Source organism: Pelodiscus sinensis, chromosome 11 (assembly GCF_052426305.1).
Source record: "Pelodiscus sinensis isolate ZL-2025 chromosome 11, ASM5242630v1, whole genome shotgun sequence".
Lineage (NCBI taxonomy): Eukaryota > Metazoa > Chordata > Testudines > Trionychidae > Pelodiscus > Pelodiscus sinensis.
Window position 1 is genome coordinate 1,343,328 of NC_143062.1, and position 17,711 is coordinate 1,361,038.

The 17,711-nt window shown below is 45.0% G+C and overlaps 1 protein-coding gene across 1 annotated transcript in view; it reads left to right on the forward strand.

Moving 5' to 3' along the window:
* PHF2 (PHD finger protein 2) overlaps nucleotides 1-17,711 on the forward strand; it is a 177,128-nt gene that overhangs the window by 81,866 nt on the left and 77,551 nt on the right. The window contains exons 2-3 of the mRNA XM_075939694.2: nucleotides 10,753-10,838; nucleotides 15,664-15,778. Coding sequence (XP_075795809.1) covers nucleotides 10,753-10,838; nucleotides 15,664-15,778 — 201 coding nt within the window. The remainder of the gene's footprint in view (nucleotides 1-10,752; nucleotides 10,839-15,663; nucleotides 15,779-17,711) is intronic.

Sequence of the window (17,711 nt, forward strand, 5' to 3'; positions counted from 1 at the left end):
TGATGTTTAATAAGGACAAATGCAAAGTATTCCACTTAGGAAGGAAAAATCCATGTCACACGTACAGACTAGGAAGTGACTGTGTAGGAAGGAGTACTGCAGGGAGGGATCTAGGGGTAATAGTGGACCCCAAGCTAATATGTGTCAACAGTGTGACACTGTTGCCAATAAAGCAAACATGATTCTGCGATGCATTAACAGGAGTGTTTTGAGCAAGACACAAGAAGTCATTTTTCCAGTCTACTCTGTGCTGGTTAGGCCTCAATTGGAGTATTGTGTCCAGTTCTAGGAACCACATTTCAAGAAAGATGTGGAGAAATTGGATAGGGTCCAGAGAAGAGCAACAAAAATAATTAAAGGTCTAGAAGACAGGCACTATGAGGGAACACTGAAAGAACTGGGTTTGTTTAGTTTGGAAAGGAGAAAACTGAGAGGGAACATGATAGCGGTTTTCAAGTATCTAAAAGGGCGTTACTAAGAAAAGGGAGGAAAATTGTTCTCCTTGACCACTGATGATAGAACAAGAAGCAATGGGCTTAAATTGCAGCAAGGAAGGTTTAGATTGGACATTAGGAAAAACATCTTACCTGTCAGGGTGGTTAAACACTGGAATAAATTGCCTAGAGAGGTTGTGGAATCTCCACCTTTGTAGATATTTAAGAGCAGGTTAGAGAGACATCTGTCAGGGATGATCTAGATGGTACTGGGTCCCACCATGAGGACAGTGGACTGGACTTGAAGACTTCTTGATTGTGTGTATTCTATGATTACTCATTTAAGGTGATGCTTTCTTGTTAATAAGGTTACTGGTGACCAGGTTAACCTTTCACATCCCTAGCCGTAACCCCATCAAAAGTATCTAGATATCAGGGTGACCTTGTGTGCCGTCTGCTCTCCCCGGGAATATCTGCCAAACAGTCAAAGGATTGATGCCCTGTCAGGAGCAAGGGAGGGAGCAGTGATTCTTTCTACTTCTGAAAAAGTCCTGTTTTCTCTCCACTTTTTGTAGTTCAGATGATGACTTCTGAAATTGTAGAGTTCTAGCAAAGCAAGGAAGAACAAGAATACACTGTCATTCACATAAGCTACAGTTGTTGCTAAAGAAAGAAGATTGCTGCTTAGTGAATGACAAATGTCTTGCAGGGAAATTGTGAATTGTGCCTTTAGATCCTGTTTTGCTCTTAGACAGGAGAGGAATTCAGGTGAATGGTGGATCACCTCTTTTGCTGTGACTAAAATACTGCTCGTGTCTGTTTTGCTATCGCTTTTCTAAACCATGTGGGTAGAAGCTGTGGGCATGTCTACACTGCAGCGCTATTTTGAAATAACTGACGTTATTTAAAAATAACAAAGTGCGCGTCTACACAGCAAGCTGTTATTTTGAAATAATGGCAAGTTGGAGGACTTCTTACTCCGACTTTTGTATCCCTCATTTCACGAAGAGTAAGGGAAGTTGAAGGGTTCTTCCTTCGACTTCCTGCTGTGTAGACAGAGCCAAAGCCGAGTTAAGCTGTTTTGACTTCAGCTATGCAATTGACGTTGCTGAAGTTGTGTATCTTAATTCGGCTTTTGCCCTGCAGTGCAATCGGGCATCACATTGTTACTTGGCATGGACCCTGAACCGTCCTAGGGAGCCAGCACCAGGCCCTGAGCAGCCCATGCATTTGTGCTGCTTTCACTGCCACATATGTTGCTCAGGCTCAAGAGCTATGTCTCCTGCAACAGCAGATGGGAAAAATGGGGCTACTCTCCTCAATCTGCTGACTTTTAGCAAATACAGCCATTGGTCCCATCCCTAAGCACCCCCTCCGAGTAAGTATAACCACCACCAGATGGAGTTGAACCTCGGACCTCTGGAGGTGAGTATAGGAGCCTTTATCCTCTGAGCTAAAAGCCAGTTGGCTCTCAGCCCATGCTGTAGAGGTCTCTTGGTTTTAACTGTTGCTATGCTCAGTAACCACACTAGATGTATGGGTTACATAAGGTAAGTGGACGATAAGGTTGGTAGGTGAATGAAGGGCAAAGACATGGACTGAGGCACTGGAAGAGGGAGAGGAAGTGAATAGAAGATGGATGAAGAATGTGAATGAGAAATCCAGAATGATGTTGGAGAGAGAGTCAGGGAGTGGGAGAGGAAAGGTAGAATGGAGGTAATGGGATGAGGGGAGGGCAGAGGGTGGGAAAGGCTGCACATAGAGGTTGTAAACTTGACTTTGGCCACCATTTCTTCCACACAAAGTTTAAAAAAAAAGTAAGCTAGAATATTGTCTGACACCGCAGCCTTTCCATCTTCCGGTGTTCTGGGAATCAGAACTCAATGAGCACAGGCTTGTGGCCTTATCACTGACTTTTCTTAATGGCAAAATGCCCACCTGCTTAAAAGGGGCAGCACTGGGGCCTTGCTTTGTACTGTTGTGGCTCCATGTCTCAGTTTCCCCGTCCATAAGCTGTGGCGTAGCTAGAGGACTGATTGATGTCCACAGAGCACTTTGAAATCTTGGATGAAAGCTGCTATTGAAGTGTCAAGTATTATTGGATTGCTACCAGGGTGTGATGCTGGGCTAGTCCCAGGGTCTGAAGCAAGAGCTCAGTGTTACTTCTCGGGGGTGGGAGTTGATTCAGTGTGACAACATGGCCCTTCTCTTTTGGGAGCCCTGTGAAGAAATACGAGAGTCAAGTGCTGCCTCTAGAGCAGGGTTGCAAGTCTCTAGGCCTGTCTCCATTTTATTTCATAAAGCAGAAAAGAGTTAAAAATAAGTTTTAGTTAAACTAACAGAATACAAACCCAGGAAGCATGTACTGATTTGTATATCTTGTGCTAGTCACATTAAAAAATCATGCACAATGTATTCAATAACTGACGCAATGAATACAGTTTGAGCTGCATATAGAGCTAGTTGAATAATGTAAGTGACAGCATTTCCCCCCAGAGTTGTCAAGTAAACTATTTGACAGCTGTTAGTTTGTAATTGTTGAAGACTGGTCATATTTGAAACTGAACGGGTGAAAATGATGATACATGTGTGTTCTGAGGCAATTGTAATACAGTAAAACTCCAATAGTCTGGCATCCAATAGTCCAGCACTCCTGATAGTCCGGCATCAAAATGGCAAGAGCCTAGTGAGTGAGCTTCAGCAAAAAATGAGTCACAAGGTAACAGCAGCAGCTGCTGAACTGAGCAAAAAGGGTAAAAAAGGCTTAAAAAAACGAACACATTACAGTATACTGTATACAGTATGTACCATAAAAAGGTACATGTATACAGTATATATATAACCAGCTTATAGTATCTCCTGATAGTCTGGCATCTCTGATAATCCAGCACCACCTAGGTCCCATAGGTTCCAGATTATCGGAAGTCTACAGGTTCAAAAGGGAGCCGCGAGTGTCCTAAAAAGCCTCACCATTTCTTTAGTATATTGCCCCATTAGAATGGTGGTGGGGTAATAAAACTCTTATAAGGCATACTTTTGGGCTAAAATCTCTAAAAAAGCTGTACAGTAGCTTTGCAGGTTTTGTTATGAATTTATTTTAAAAAAATCAGTTTTTTATTTTAAATGTTTTTAAAAATCATATTTTGCTCATATTTTTTTCTTGTTTCTCTGTTTCTGAATTGTTAGCAGACCATCAGATTTTGCATAGGTTTTTTTAATTAAGAAGTTTCACACTTAAAAGAATGTTGCCATGCTAAAAAAACCCATCCAAATATCACAAATTCAAAATATTAATAAGCAAAGTACTCGTATACTATATTTGTAATCAACATCCACCTTCCAGTACATTCAGCTTTCTCAAGTCAGGAAAGCTGAAATATTTTAACTAGAATATACTCTTCTGTCAGGGTTGCAATTTGAAGTCAGTGAGACTTGCGTCTCTAAACCACTTACGTGCTTTTGAAAATCCCGTAAGTGCATGCCTAAATACAGTCTCAGAAGCTGAATGTTAGATGAATATTTCTGAAAATTCTGCATCTGTATAAAAAGTTAGCAATAACTTTGTTAGTATATTGAAAGTCTAAATAACTTTTTGTTATTAACACTGAAGCAACTTTTTTCTTGAGATGATTTAAGATTTTGTACCATTGAGAAAAATGTATAATTAAAATTCAGTTTCAGCTGGTGGCCCTGTAAACAATTCTGTGTCTGCTTAACTTTAAGGACATGTTATTTACCTGCATAAATGGTTGCAGGATCAAGGCCATCATTTCTCTATTTTATTTTTTACCTACAGCAGTTTTGTAAAATTCAAATAAAATACCCTGCCAAAAATGGAATTTAAATTTTAATTAAAAGATGCAATAGTACAGACTTAAAGCCATTTTTACAAAGCTTCAATATGGTTTCTAACTTTCAATATATATATTTTTAGACCAATCACTTATTTAAATTGCCTCATTTAAATCACACCCACCCACTACTGATTGTCCTTAATGCAAAAGGAACCTGATTTAACAAGAGAATATTTTGGGCATATAGAAGGCTGCATATAGAAGGCTTATATCCATTTCTCTCTCTCTCTGTCTTACACACACACACACACACACACACACACCCCCTCAAGAAAATGGTGTAGCATTTTTAGTTGAATTTATAACACACACAAACAGGGCAAGAAAATGGTGTAGCATTTTTAGTTGAATTTATAAGATTGTCTCTCTCTGCTTGGTAAGAACACTTATTGTCTTGTTGACTTACTGGCAAGTCGTGTATCATCATAACTTCCTGCACCAGATGTTTCCTTGGTCCCCAACTGACATGTTTACTGCTGTAGCTTCTCACATGTTAATATCAATGTCACAATGCATGAAGTTCTTTTTCAGGACATCTCAGGAGAGTTTTTTTTGTCCTCTTGATTTTTCCCCAATTCACTCTCTCTGCATTTGCTTTGGGAAGCTGGTGCCTTCCAAAAGGAGGACAAGTCCAGTTCTGCAAATCATCATAGTAGTCACCATATCAAAAATGTAGCAAGGGACAGCCCATAAGCCAGAAAAATAGGGACTGCCTGTAGAACTACAGGTACCTTATTGGGGCATGCAGTCATGGTGATGGCTTGCACAATTGTAGGTGCCTAATGGTGCACATAAGTGGTTCTGTGTGTAGTAATTCTGGTGGACCACTGTGTGCGTGCTTTGCAAACAGTAGGACACGTGTAAGGCCTCTTATAGAAGGGTAATATGCATGGTACTCCCAGGGCTTTGGGAGCTGAGGGAATCCTGCTGTGATGTGAACATGTTGTTCCAGGGTATCTGTAGGCTTTTAAAAACTGATTCTCAGACCACTAATGCAATGAATCAAATAAATCTGCTGTTGCCCAGAGTGCTGCCTCCCAGCTTCGCCTCCTGCTGCTGCACCCTCTGTTACTTGTTGTTCCCTTAAAGGAGCCACACCTCAGAAGCTGCCCTGACCCCTTCTCTCCCCAGTCCTGGGAAACAGCAGTGCTCTGTGCCTTTATTCTCATTTACCTGCTTGTGAAGACACTCTGCTGCCTGCTCCCTTCCTGAATCCCTTCTGGAAATCAGCTCCCAGGTCCTGCACCTCTGCCGCGAGCCCCCTGTGCAGTTAAAGGAGCAGTAGCGCACAGAGTAAGGGAAGCCAGCATGGGGTCGTCGCCACTAGTAGTGGCGAACAGACAGCAAGGAGGCTGGCAGCTGCTGCCATCCCAGGATGTTGGCTGGGATTCCAGTTTCCTTGTGCTGTTTTCAGCTTTGGCTGCGCTTTCAGAACTGTTTCCCTGCTGGATTTGCAGTTGCCTTGCAGCACCTCTCATGTATGATTTGATGGCATCTCTTTGTATGCACAATGGCACAAAGGTGCCACCGATCGCAGGTCTCTTTGTTTGTGGTGCTAGCCTGGCCAGGTTCCACAGGAATAGGCCAACGTGGAAATCACTAGAGCGTGGCCTCTGACCGTACTCTGCTACCACACTTGCTACATCTGATCTCTCTTTGTCTAGCTGTGAACCCTCTTGATCACTGTATGTGCAGGGGTCAGAGGTGGGGCCCGAGCACTGAAAAGAGGACAGATGGAGGAGTAGGAGAAGCGTGACAGAGGGGCAAAGAAATGAATCCTGTGTGCAGTGGGCAGAGCAGAGGATCCTTTAGCTAGAAAAACACTTTGTTAAAGAATGAGCTCTTCAGAAAAATCAGGGGTTAAAATGTAAAGCAGTTAATGAGCCATATGAATGTTGCTAAAAGCTTTGAAAGCTTCCTGGATTCCCCATCTCTACAGTTAAGTTCTTTAGTTAACGTCAGGTTACGGGGGTGAGCCAGTGCTAAATTGCTCACAGCTGTGTGTGTGTGTGTGTGTGGGGGGGGGGGGATTGTTTTTAATGAAACATATTCAGGAAGGGATTCTGCACGATTCAGGAAAGTGCTGCCTGCAGGCAGTGCCCCTCGTCACTCCCGTTGGCCAGGAATCTCGGGGGAGAGGCGATGCCTGCAAGTGCAGGGTGGCAGAAATCACCTGTGGCCCCCTCCTTGGAACTGCACCAGGAAGGCCCCTCAATCCCCTGCCTCCTCCTGCACCTTCTCTCCCTCCCATCCAGACCCCACCTCTCCATCCCCAGCCCTCTCCATGGCAGCCCCCTCTGCACACTAAACCTCTCATTTTTGGCTCCATCACAGAGCCTAAGGAGTCCCTCAAAATTTGCTAGCTCTGGGCTCTTAGAAGCGTTTATCTGGCCCTGTAGGTAAATCCTGAGCCTCGGTACCTCCCCCTCCCATGGGGCTGAGGGGAGTGAGGGCAGCATCTTTTTTTCCTGCATCTTAGTTGGGGGCTCCTCTGAGGTTTTTTTTTTCTCCCTTTCACTTGGGGGGCAGGGGCAGTGTGTTTTTTTTCCCCTCGCTTGTGTGTGACCCCCAACTGATTTTTCTGTGGGTCAGTGCCGCTTGACCCATCCCTGGTTTATTATGTAGATGAGATTGTAGGAAGATGTTTTGTCTCCATGTCTGGAATGGAAGGCTGCTTTGGGATCTCTTTATTGGTATGACCTAGTACCTTCCCCTAGGACTATGCCCGTTGAGCTCAGTGGCATTACCTGTGGGGTAAGGCATTGTTCAGTGCAAGCGAGGGGCTCATAAAGTAGCCCCGAGTTTGGATATGAAGATAGTGGGAATCATCACAGCAAGATACTCTGGGACTTGAGGGCCAGATTCTGCCCCCGTACGCATTACTAGAGCTACTCTTGGCATAAGGAACTGCTCCATGTGATGAACGTGTCAGAATCTGAGCCTTAGTAAATACAAATATGCAGGCGTGCAGAAATCATATTGTAGATAATCTTGCCAACCCTCTGGTATTGGTCTGGCGTCTCCAGGAATCAAAGGTGATGTCCTGTGACCAAACCTCTAGGAATACAACCAACCAAAACTGGCAACCTTCTCTCTAGATCGTATGACCACATATCCTGATATTCAGGGCTTTGTATTATATAGGCACCTATTGCACAAAGACAGAGACGCTCATATTCATGTGTGCACCCCTCTCACACACACCCTCGCCCGACCCTGTCCTGATATTTGACACATGCTACCTGATCACCCTGACCCTAGGTGAAGCAGCTGACCTGTCTAGCACCTTTGTAAGCAGTGTGACTGAAATGTCATGAGGCACCCTGCTTTTCTGGGGTCAGTATGTGGATGAAGCTAGATCCTGTTTGCTCTACATTACCCTTACTTTCCCATTTGACTGCTCTTAAATAACTTTTCTTGCCATAAGAGCTACAGGTCCTTCCATACACTCAAGCCACTATTAGTAGCTTTTCATGCCTCTTCAAATAGCTATGTCCCAGTTCTCAGCGGCTTAGAGTATATAGCCTTTTCAAAGCACCACATCAGAGCCTTTACCTTTACTAAGCTTGACTAGTTGTTTCACCTGTGCTAATTTATTCGAGTTGTTTAAGTTCTCTGGTGAATCTGGCTTTTTATTGCCTGTAAAATCCTTGACCCTAATGATCTGGACACTTACGATCATTTTCTTATCCTTAGTTTTTTTCTGTACTTTTTCAAGTCAACAACTGAGAGAAATACATTTCCTTTTTATTTATGGAAATATTAGAGCAGTGCCAACGCATGCAGTCATGTCTATATTTTTACAGGGGAGTCAAAAGTGTTTTATCGCATGACCGAACAGGTAATGTTAGCAATGCAACTCAGTGGCTGGACCCTCAAACATAAGGGCTAACGTGGTAGACCTTGTTTGCCACTGATCCACTTCTCTTCTCACTTCCACTGTCATAGCCCTTTCATGGCCTTCAGCATTCACATGATTTAGTGTTCTTTAGGAGAAAAGCATAGATTGAATTCTTTGGGTTGGAGAACTTAGATGAGCACATGCACTTCACCTCCGAGTGAACTTGGGGACTGTTCACATCAGTGACAGGCAACCTAGGATAGTGAGTGGGCTGCATGAGTGGTCCACTATCTTAGTGGGCTGCAAGATTGTTGTAACCAAGACAGTCTCCTGTGACAGGGTAGTTTTGCTCACTGCGCTTGCATACCTAGAATCTGCGGGATGTGCCCATTGAACTGTAGCAGCACTTTGATTGGGTGGAGAGGGAGCCCACGGATCTCACTGACAATGTTGTGTGGCATCAGCATGCACATCACTCCTCATGCCCTTGGTTTACATGTGCATCGCCAATAGGGAAAAGCCCTCTGTGGATGGAAACCAGCAGAATCTGGCCACCCTGCGCGTGGGAAATGGCAAACAAAATGACATAGAACTCCAACGGGCCTCAGCTTGCCCACTGTCGGTCCACATTGTGCTATTGCAGATGTGCTGAGAAACAGTCCCGGAGATTTCTGGCACAAATTGGGACAGTATTTTTTTGAGATGGCTGTTAAAAGCCACCCTAAAGGAAGCCTGCTGTAGACCACCTCCTAGTGCCAGTGTTTCTAACATGGAAGTCCGAGTTTTGTAATCAAGTTGGATATGGAGGGGAGTATGTTAGTACTGGGTTTTAAAAATGGTGATAGGCGCACTTTTGCAGACACTGATGTGGGCAGGACTCTAATGCATTTCAGAAATCAAATATTTCTCCCTCCAGTTTTGAGTAAGAGTCTCCTCCTTCCCAGACATATACCAGCGAATGGCCCGTGCTGGTACTGATGTAGCTGAGTCACTTGGGAGAGCGTAATCTATTGGCACAAGTGGTGCTGTGACAAACCCTGATTGCCTGTCTCTGTGACAGGGAAGTTCACTCCTTTTATAGCCGTGGATGCTCTCAGCTGTACCAATACTCAGATTGTGGATCAGATTTGGATCCAGGGCCTGGCCTCACTGGAGCTCTGCAGCTGAGCAGTTCCCTGGGTCTAGCCCATCCAGCAGGGCTTCTGGCAATCCCTGGCTGGTGTAACAGCCCTATCGGGCCATTGCAGCTAGTGTACATTAGAGCAATCCCAAGACTGTCCAGTTTATACTGGTGACTGAAGTATTCCCTGGCAGCCTAGGGGATCCAGGCAAAAATTGTCCCCCTGCCTTGGGTCCTGTGCTGAGCATGGAAGAAGGAAGGAGGGGCCTGTATCCTAAGACTCCCAGCTTCATTCATGGAGGGCTGAAGTTCTCCATTCTGTACTGCTAATTTGCTTTGCACAGTCTGGGCTGATTTAGGCAGAACAAGCATGAAAAAAATCCTGTTTGCTCCTTGTGGAGTTGGATTATTTGGCTGGTTGCTCCCTACTTTAGCTGTACAACAAGTTCTTACCTCGGGTACTTCACTCCTTTGTCATTTAGTTTAGTTTCCCCCTCATGCTCTGGTCTGCCATTGGATTGCATGCACACAGCGTGCCCGCAGGCTTCACCGTATTGTTACATATGTTGTGACATCCAAAATAATCTCAGTGGGTGTTCCCAGCAGCTGCCACAATACAACCTATTTTGGCAGCCAAAAGTGCAGCGAGCTTTGTGTGTCACCCTTCCTTCTCTTCTGCATAACATTGTAGCAGCGATGAAATCTACTCATGTTGTGTAGTCCTACCCTCTTGCCGACGTTGCCCTACTGACTTACAACTGTCCGTAGGTATGTGGGAGGAGGATTTGTGCTTTGTTAATTCATCTTTGGGGTGGATTGAATTCCCAGAACTGCATGTGGATGGAATATTATTCTGTCGCAGCTAGTGAAAATGGTCTTTGTGAATGGAGCAAAGAAATTTCAGTTGGAGTCTGTGCTACTTGGTGAGGGAGGACCCTACTGCAGTGGCGTAGCAAGGAGAGGGTGTGTGTGTGTAGGGGGGAAGCCAGTTTAGTCCCCGTCCACTCCCCCATCATCTCTCGGCTTGCCTGCTCCTCCGCCGCCCGCTGCCACCGGCTGAAGCCTCCTTCCCTCCTCTCCGCCCCCAGCCCAACCCGCTTCCATCTCCGCCAGCAGGTTAGTGCATGCAAGGGCCCGGCCTCAAACTGCTGGGGGTGGGAGAAGATGTGGTACAAGCTCCCCCCCTTCCTTGCAGGCTCAGGCTCAGCCGTGTGTCAGGTTCAGGGCCCCACCACGCGGCGGCAGCGGGGGAGGCGCAAATTTTGCCTCTGCCCTACTGACCTGGCACACAAACATCTGGGAAACACCCCTTTTTAGCAACAGTCCAGTGTAGGCTGCAGTGACATTTGACTTGACCTTACACACACAGAAGAGGATCATCGCATCCTTCCCCCTAGTGATTAAAATGGCTGCATATTAAGTGCAAAGTTACTTTTTAAATCCCTTTGTGTATTTGCACCTGTCGTGCCAGACTGAAGATGGTCTACTTTTTTTATATTACAGTTGTGTTGGTGTAGAAGAAGAGGAAGCACCAGATATTGACATCTATCATTGTCCAAATTGTGAGAAAACCCATGGGAAGTCTACTTGTAAGTATGCCTGCTTGACTCCAGTGCTGTCTCAAGTAGCTACTCTATGTTTAAGCATGGCTAGTTTCTCAATTGTTGGTTATAGAAAGATATATTTTAATTAATGTGTGTTTCTTACTATTATATAGGGCAGTCCTGCTACAATGGGATTCAAAATGCAGTAAGGGTAAAAAGATGGGGTTCTGGGACTGAGACTAGGGAGATCTGTATTCATTTCCCTGCAGAGCCTCGTCATAGGCATCTTATCTAACCTAGGGCAAATTATTTCATCTTCCCTCTGCTCAGTCCCCATCTGTAAAATAACCCTTCCCTAACTCGCCAAGGTGTTGAGGCTAAAGTCCATTATCGAGGCGCTTACGTGCAGGCCCCAAAAGTCCCTGGATATGTACGTAGGTCTGATACAGCCTTGTATAGTAATTACACTCTAGCTTTGGTCATCTAATGGATTTGGGGTTGCATATATGATTAAGTGGTATTTTGGTGGCCGTTAAAATTTTAGTGAACATTGGGGAACTGGTTCTTTCTCAGGCAAAACTCCCACTGATATAAAAAGCTTGTTGATGGAGTGGGAGTATTACCTGATAAAGAACTGTGGGATGTTTTTGCTTTGGTCAAATGAAACAAAGAATTCTGGTTAATATGGATGAAGATCCTTCCTCAATCATTGTGAAAAATTAAATGCTTTTTATTATAAATATGCTACCAAGATTATTGCTATTATGCAACAAACGACAATTAACATGCAGAGGAAACATTTTATCCTCATTTTCCTCTAGGTGGGTTTGAAAGCATCACCCTGCCTATTTCTCAAATTTCTAGTGACATACATGTCAGGAGTAGGTCAAATAAATAACTGTGTGTCATCTTTCAAGTGCATCATTTAGTAGTAGAATGGCTTGTCGGGAAAGGGAGTGGTATGACTAAAGACATGTAGAGTCAATCATTGCCTCATTGTGGGAGCTAAAGCATGATTTGCCTAGACTCTGAGTAAAATTCCTATGTTATGTTAAAATGTAATTGATCCTTTTCTTTTTTCCACTTGGATTTAAATTATGAATGATAGAAGACACCTAGTTTGGCAGAAAAATACAGGTAGATGATTTAAATAAAATTACATAAGAAAACAAGGGCGCATAATCTTAGAATTCAAGGACTGACTGTTTCAAAAAGAAGATTAGAAGAGTAATATACCAACTATGACAAGTAGAGTTGAAATAACAGCTAACGTCTAATTCTTTGAGCAGGTTCTTGGCTTTCCATTCCTTAACAAAATCTGCCTTTGGCAATATGCCCTTCCCAATCCGTATCGCATAGTGTGGCAGATATAAAGGTGCTGTATCAGAAACATTGTGACTGCAGCAGTCTTGTACGCATATGTGGTTACAGCTGTGGCAGAAGTACAGTGTCATACTACAACAGCCGTGCTAGGAGTATTGCTGTTTTATCTAAGATACGGCCTATTGTGACTTCACAAGATTAGTCATTAGAGTGGAATAGCATAAAGAGCAGCAAGTGTGCTGGAGCCTTAGTTTATCACTGGAATATTGCATACTGAATTTTCTTGGTCTGTACGATAATATTTTGTCAAAATGAACAGCAGCTTTCAAGGATATTTAAAAAAACAAATTATATAGATTATTACAGCCATAAAATAAAAGGGATATAAGTAACATTGCAAAAATGAAATCTAAGGGTGTGATCCTTCCAACGTTTCACGTGCTGTGTGTAACCGCAACAGACTGGGAAGTTTAGGGGACACTCTTCAAATGAAAGTAGGAACATGCTTAGTGTTAAGTTGTTCTGTCAAACGGTTGTGTGCAGCATGTTTCCGGACGTGTATGAGATTATCAGTTTCATTTGTTAACTGCTACAGTGTATGTATAAACTAGCAGAGTTATCTTGCAGTATTACATTTGTATTAAATGAGTAGGTGTCGTTCCAGATATGATAATTCACTGCCAAGATTTAATTATAGCAAGGCTCGCAAAGAGAAGCACATATGCACTGATTGTTATGTAACTTGTATGGGTTTAAAATCTACTATGTATTTGAAAGAGTTTGTGTCTGTCCATCCGTGAGCCTGTTTGTTCAAGAACTCCTCCTAAATGGTAAGAGCTAGGATCACCAAATTTGGTATGCAGCTTCCTCAGGAAAGCATTTGGTAGTGCTAGGACCATGGGATGTTCGTGGAAAGCGATTTTTTCTTGTCAAATGGAAAGGGAGGGCTCAGATAGCATAGACAGTTATGCTCCAGAATGACCACAAGGGGGCAGCAAGCAAGCATGCCGCTACTGCCCTGACAGCCCTGGAGAGCTGCAGAGCAGCTGCTGGCTGGGCAGCACAGTCCCCACTGCCCTGGATAGCTCAGGGGAGAGGTCCCCACTGCCATGATTGCCCTGGAGAGCTGCAGAGAAGTCAATGGCCGGACAGTGCAGCCTCTGTCACCCTAGCCTGGGCCGCAGCCGGCAGCCATGCAGCGCAGGCCCTGGGCCAGCCTCAAGCAGCAGCTGGTGCCCCAATTACCCAGGCTGGCCTCAGGGAGTAGCTGCCAACTGCCCCTACTTCCTATCCTGAACACCTCCCCTCCTGCCCTGATTCCTGTACCCCCCTGCCTCATCCTCTGAGCTCCCTGCCCCAAAACACAAATAGAATATACACATTCAGGGGATTACAAACTCTTGAATGATAGGTTACATTGCCCCATTTTGCCAAAGCATATTCAAATTATGCATATTCATATTCGAAAACACATTTCCATAAAAATGGGAGCACAGTGTCACACATTCCATGTGCAGTTGTTCCCAGAGGCCGGAATGAAATATTTCTCACTGTGGTATGCATTCTGCAAACACGCAATAAAGAAATTGGCTGATGCTGGTTGTGTAATCCACAAATTGGCTGATACTGGTTGATGGAATGCCGTACTACATGACAAAGCATCTAAGAGGGAGATTTCAAATGGGCACTAGGTATGTCTAGATTTTCAATATGTGTTACCTGCTCTTTTTGAAAATATCCCCCAAAGTTGCAAAGTTATATCAGAGTATGCTGATTGAAAAGCATTGCAATGAATATTTTTTAATAATATGAATAACGAATGTAACTAGAAATTAAGGCTGCTTTGCGGAAAAATAAAAGAAGGGCTTTGATAGAATACTGGTTATGACACACGTGTTTAGCTGGGCCAGTTGGCACGGGAGATGGTGAGGGTGATATGAATGGAAAGCGGGAGAAAGGGGTGTACATGTAGGCTATGTCTAGACAGGGCCGGCCCACAACATTTTGGCATCTGAGGCGGGGAGCTCAAATGACACCCCAATGCCACCTTTTCGCCTGTCTGCCTGTTATGTCTCTTGTGCCCTCCTTCCTCCAGCACAGCACTCCCCCATCTCTGTGCATCTACAGCAGAAAGAATACATGTGCACCAGCAGCAGACACAGTTTTCTACACTCTGAGTCCTGGTGGTGCTCCCCCGCCGCAGTCTGGCACCTGAGGCGGCTGCCTCAGTTCGCCGCATGGTAAGGCCAGCCCTGTGTCTAGACTACGTTTCATTTTCTAAAGAGGATATGCAAATTCAGCGGGAATTTGCATATCTTCTTCCGATCTCACTTTCGAAAGAGGATCTTTCGAAACTGAAAGTAGTCTGGACGTGGTGTTTTTGGGGAAAAAACCCTATTTTGACTTGACTGGACTGCATATTTCAGCGGACCCATTTCCCTGATCAGCTTGCCTACATGTCTGTCATTCTTTGGGCGCTTGAGCCAGGGGCATTCTGCTCTGGCTCATCAGTGTTGCAGTATGAATCCGGCTTGCATTTCAAAGTATGGCAATGAAAGATGCTCCAAAAACCGGATTGGGCGTAAATGTCGAACACAGTAGATTCTCTTGCCAGAACTATGTATTTTGTATTTAGGGCTTGATCCAAAGCCATTTGCATTCAGTGAAAAGACTTCTGCTGACTTAGGATCGGGCTCTTGAAAAGGTGTGACAAATAAAGAGCATGTTCATATTGATCTGTGCTAAAAACAGAAAAGGAGAGAAGATTTTTGGGAGGCTTACAATAAAGATTAAGTGTGTAGTCTGGCAAGTGCAAAATGTTATCCGCAGCCTGTATTTGCTTAATGCTTGGGATAGACGTAGTGCTCAGTAATTATCCGTCTGGTGTCCCTTATGTTAGAAATGAACACAGTGCACTATGAAATAGATCTTCAGGCTACAGCGTAACCGTCTAATGGTGACTCCAAACACAGTATTAAAATTAACAGTGCTGCGTAGTGGGCTTTTCTTTTCTCAGCTTGCATGGATAGAGAAACATCTTAGTACTCACAAAGGCTATATCTAGACTGGCATGATTTTCTGCAAATGCTTTTAATGGAAAAGTTTTTCGTTAAAAGCATTTGCGGAAAAGAGCGTCTAGATGGGCATGGACGCTTTTCCACAAAAGCACTTTTTGCGGAAAAGTGTCCGTGCTAATCTAAACGCGCTTTTGCGCAAAAAAGTCCCGATCGCCATTTTCACGAGTGGGGCTTTTTTGCGCAAAACAAATCTGAGCTGTCTGCACTGGCCCTTGTGTGCAAAAGTTTTGCGCAAAAGGGACTTTTGCCCGAACGGGAGCAGCATAGTATTTCCACAAGAAGCACTGATTTCAGACAGTAGGAAGTCAGTGCTTTTGCGGAAATTCAAGCGGCCAGTGTAGACAGCTGGCAAGTTTTTCCGCAAAAGCGCTTGCTTTTGCGGAAAAACATACCAGTCTAGACACAGCCAGAGTGTTTTAGTAATGATCCCCTACTTAGCATACGGTCTTGTCCATTTCACTCTCTTTCAGTGAAAAAGAAAAGAAATTGGCACAAGCACGATACCGGGCAGTCAACAGAGGTGAAACCCGTACAGAATGGGAGTCAAGTCTTTATAAAGGAACTTCGAAGTCGGACTTTTCCAAGGTAGGTTATTCAGCTATGTAAGTAAAAGTGTGATTGCTGTGAAGCACGTGGCCAGTTGTAATATGTGCTCAAACAAAATATGTGTACAAAATACTGTGGTGAATGTTGTTTTCTTTGCTTAGTGCATGTACAGCATAGGGAGAGGAATGAATGACAGAGAATTCCCCATGAGAACGTTTGCCATGTAGAGACCTAGTTTTAAGCTAATTTCACAGACTTTAAATCTTTAGTGATTGTCATTATGGGTGATGACCTAAATTCTCCTTGCAGTTACATTGGTGCAGTGCTATTAAAACAGGTGCATTTCCCAGTTAGTTGGGTCCAGTGCCCTACCAACACCTGTAAAACAGGTTGTGAAAGGGTTCTGGGAAGAAGTAGCATTTAGAACAGGGGTAGGCTGGTGGCATCCGGCCCACCAAGCCAATGGATCCGGCCTGTGGCCTTCTCGCCAGGACCTTTAGGAAGAGAGCAACTCATGCTTTAAACAGCTGGCTGTTTTCTACTCTGGACTTGGGGGAGGGGAAGGGAGAGGGAGGTTAAACGCGCTTCTGCGCTCTCCCCCTAGCAAAATCTCTCAGCTCTCATTGACCAGTATCCGGCCAGTAGAAGCTGAGAAATTTTGCTGGGGGCAGAGGTAGAGTGTGAAGCCTCCTTTCCTCCCCCTGCTCCATGCCTGGAGCAGACCGATGTGCAACAACCAGACAATTGAGATTTCATCAGGGAGCTTGTCTGCAGGGCTGCTGGCTGGGAGCTGCCTAGGTATGTACCTCCCAGCCAGAGTCTGCCTCTGGCACCCCTCCCCCTCTTTCCCTCTAATTACCTGCCTCAGGCCACCACCCAAACCTTCTTGTACCTCTTTCCCCAGGTCACAGCTCCCTCTCAGATCCTGCACCTCCTCCTATTCCCCTCCTCTGCACCCATATCCCCTCCTTGACCCTGCACCTGCACCCTAAGCCTCTGCCCCAGGTCATCACCCAAACCTTCTGCACCCCCTTCTTCCAGGTCACAATTCCCTCCCAAACCTTGCATCCCCTCCTAGAATCCCTCCCCCAGGCCAAAATCCCCCTCCTGCACCCATACCCCCTCCTGGACCCTGCACCCCAAATCCCTGCCCCAGATCACAATCCCCTCCTTCACCCAAACTCCCTCTCAGACCCCACACTCCCTCCTGTACTCCAATCCCCTATCCCAAGTACCCTTCTGCACTCAAGCTTGTATCCCAGACCCCTCACCCTCTCCATAGAAGTGCGGCCCTTGACCACTTGCCAGAATCTTGGAGTTGCCTGTGGATATGGCAGGGAGTAAGCAGGCTCTTCCAGGGCCCTGAGTTATGAGGGAGAATACAGCAGTGGGGGAAGTTCTGCCTGCTGAACTCCTTTCCTGAGGGCAGAAGAGCTGACCGGGAAAAGGGTCAGGGGGAGGAATGGCTGCCTGAGGCCGTTGTCAAGAGGCCTTAAGTACAGCCCACCTCTGGGAGAAGGGCTGGAACCTCCTGAACAGACAAGAAACTGACCAGCACTCTTGCCTGGACCCAGAGATGGCAATGACGTGAGCCGCTTAATAAGTGAGTTGCTCTCTGTAGAGGAGTGAATAAATCAGGTCCTGCAAAGAATGGTTGAACTAATCTGGTGTGAAAAGACCCAAAGGTTGCTGAGTGCAGTGGGCCTTCAGGTCTGTGACACGGCCACACAGTCATAGGTGAGAAACCTGATGAATTAAGTATCAGAGGGGTAGCCATGTTAGTCTGAATCTTCAAGAACAACGAGAAGGCCTGTGGCACCTTATAGACTAACAGATTTATTGGAGCATAAGCTTTCGTGGGCAAAGACCTACTTAGTCAGATGCATCTGACAAAGTGGGCCTTTGCCCATGAGAGCTTATGCTCCAACAAATCTGTTAGGGTATGTCTACACTACCCCCCTAGTTCGAACTA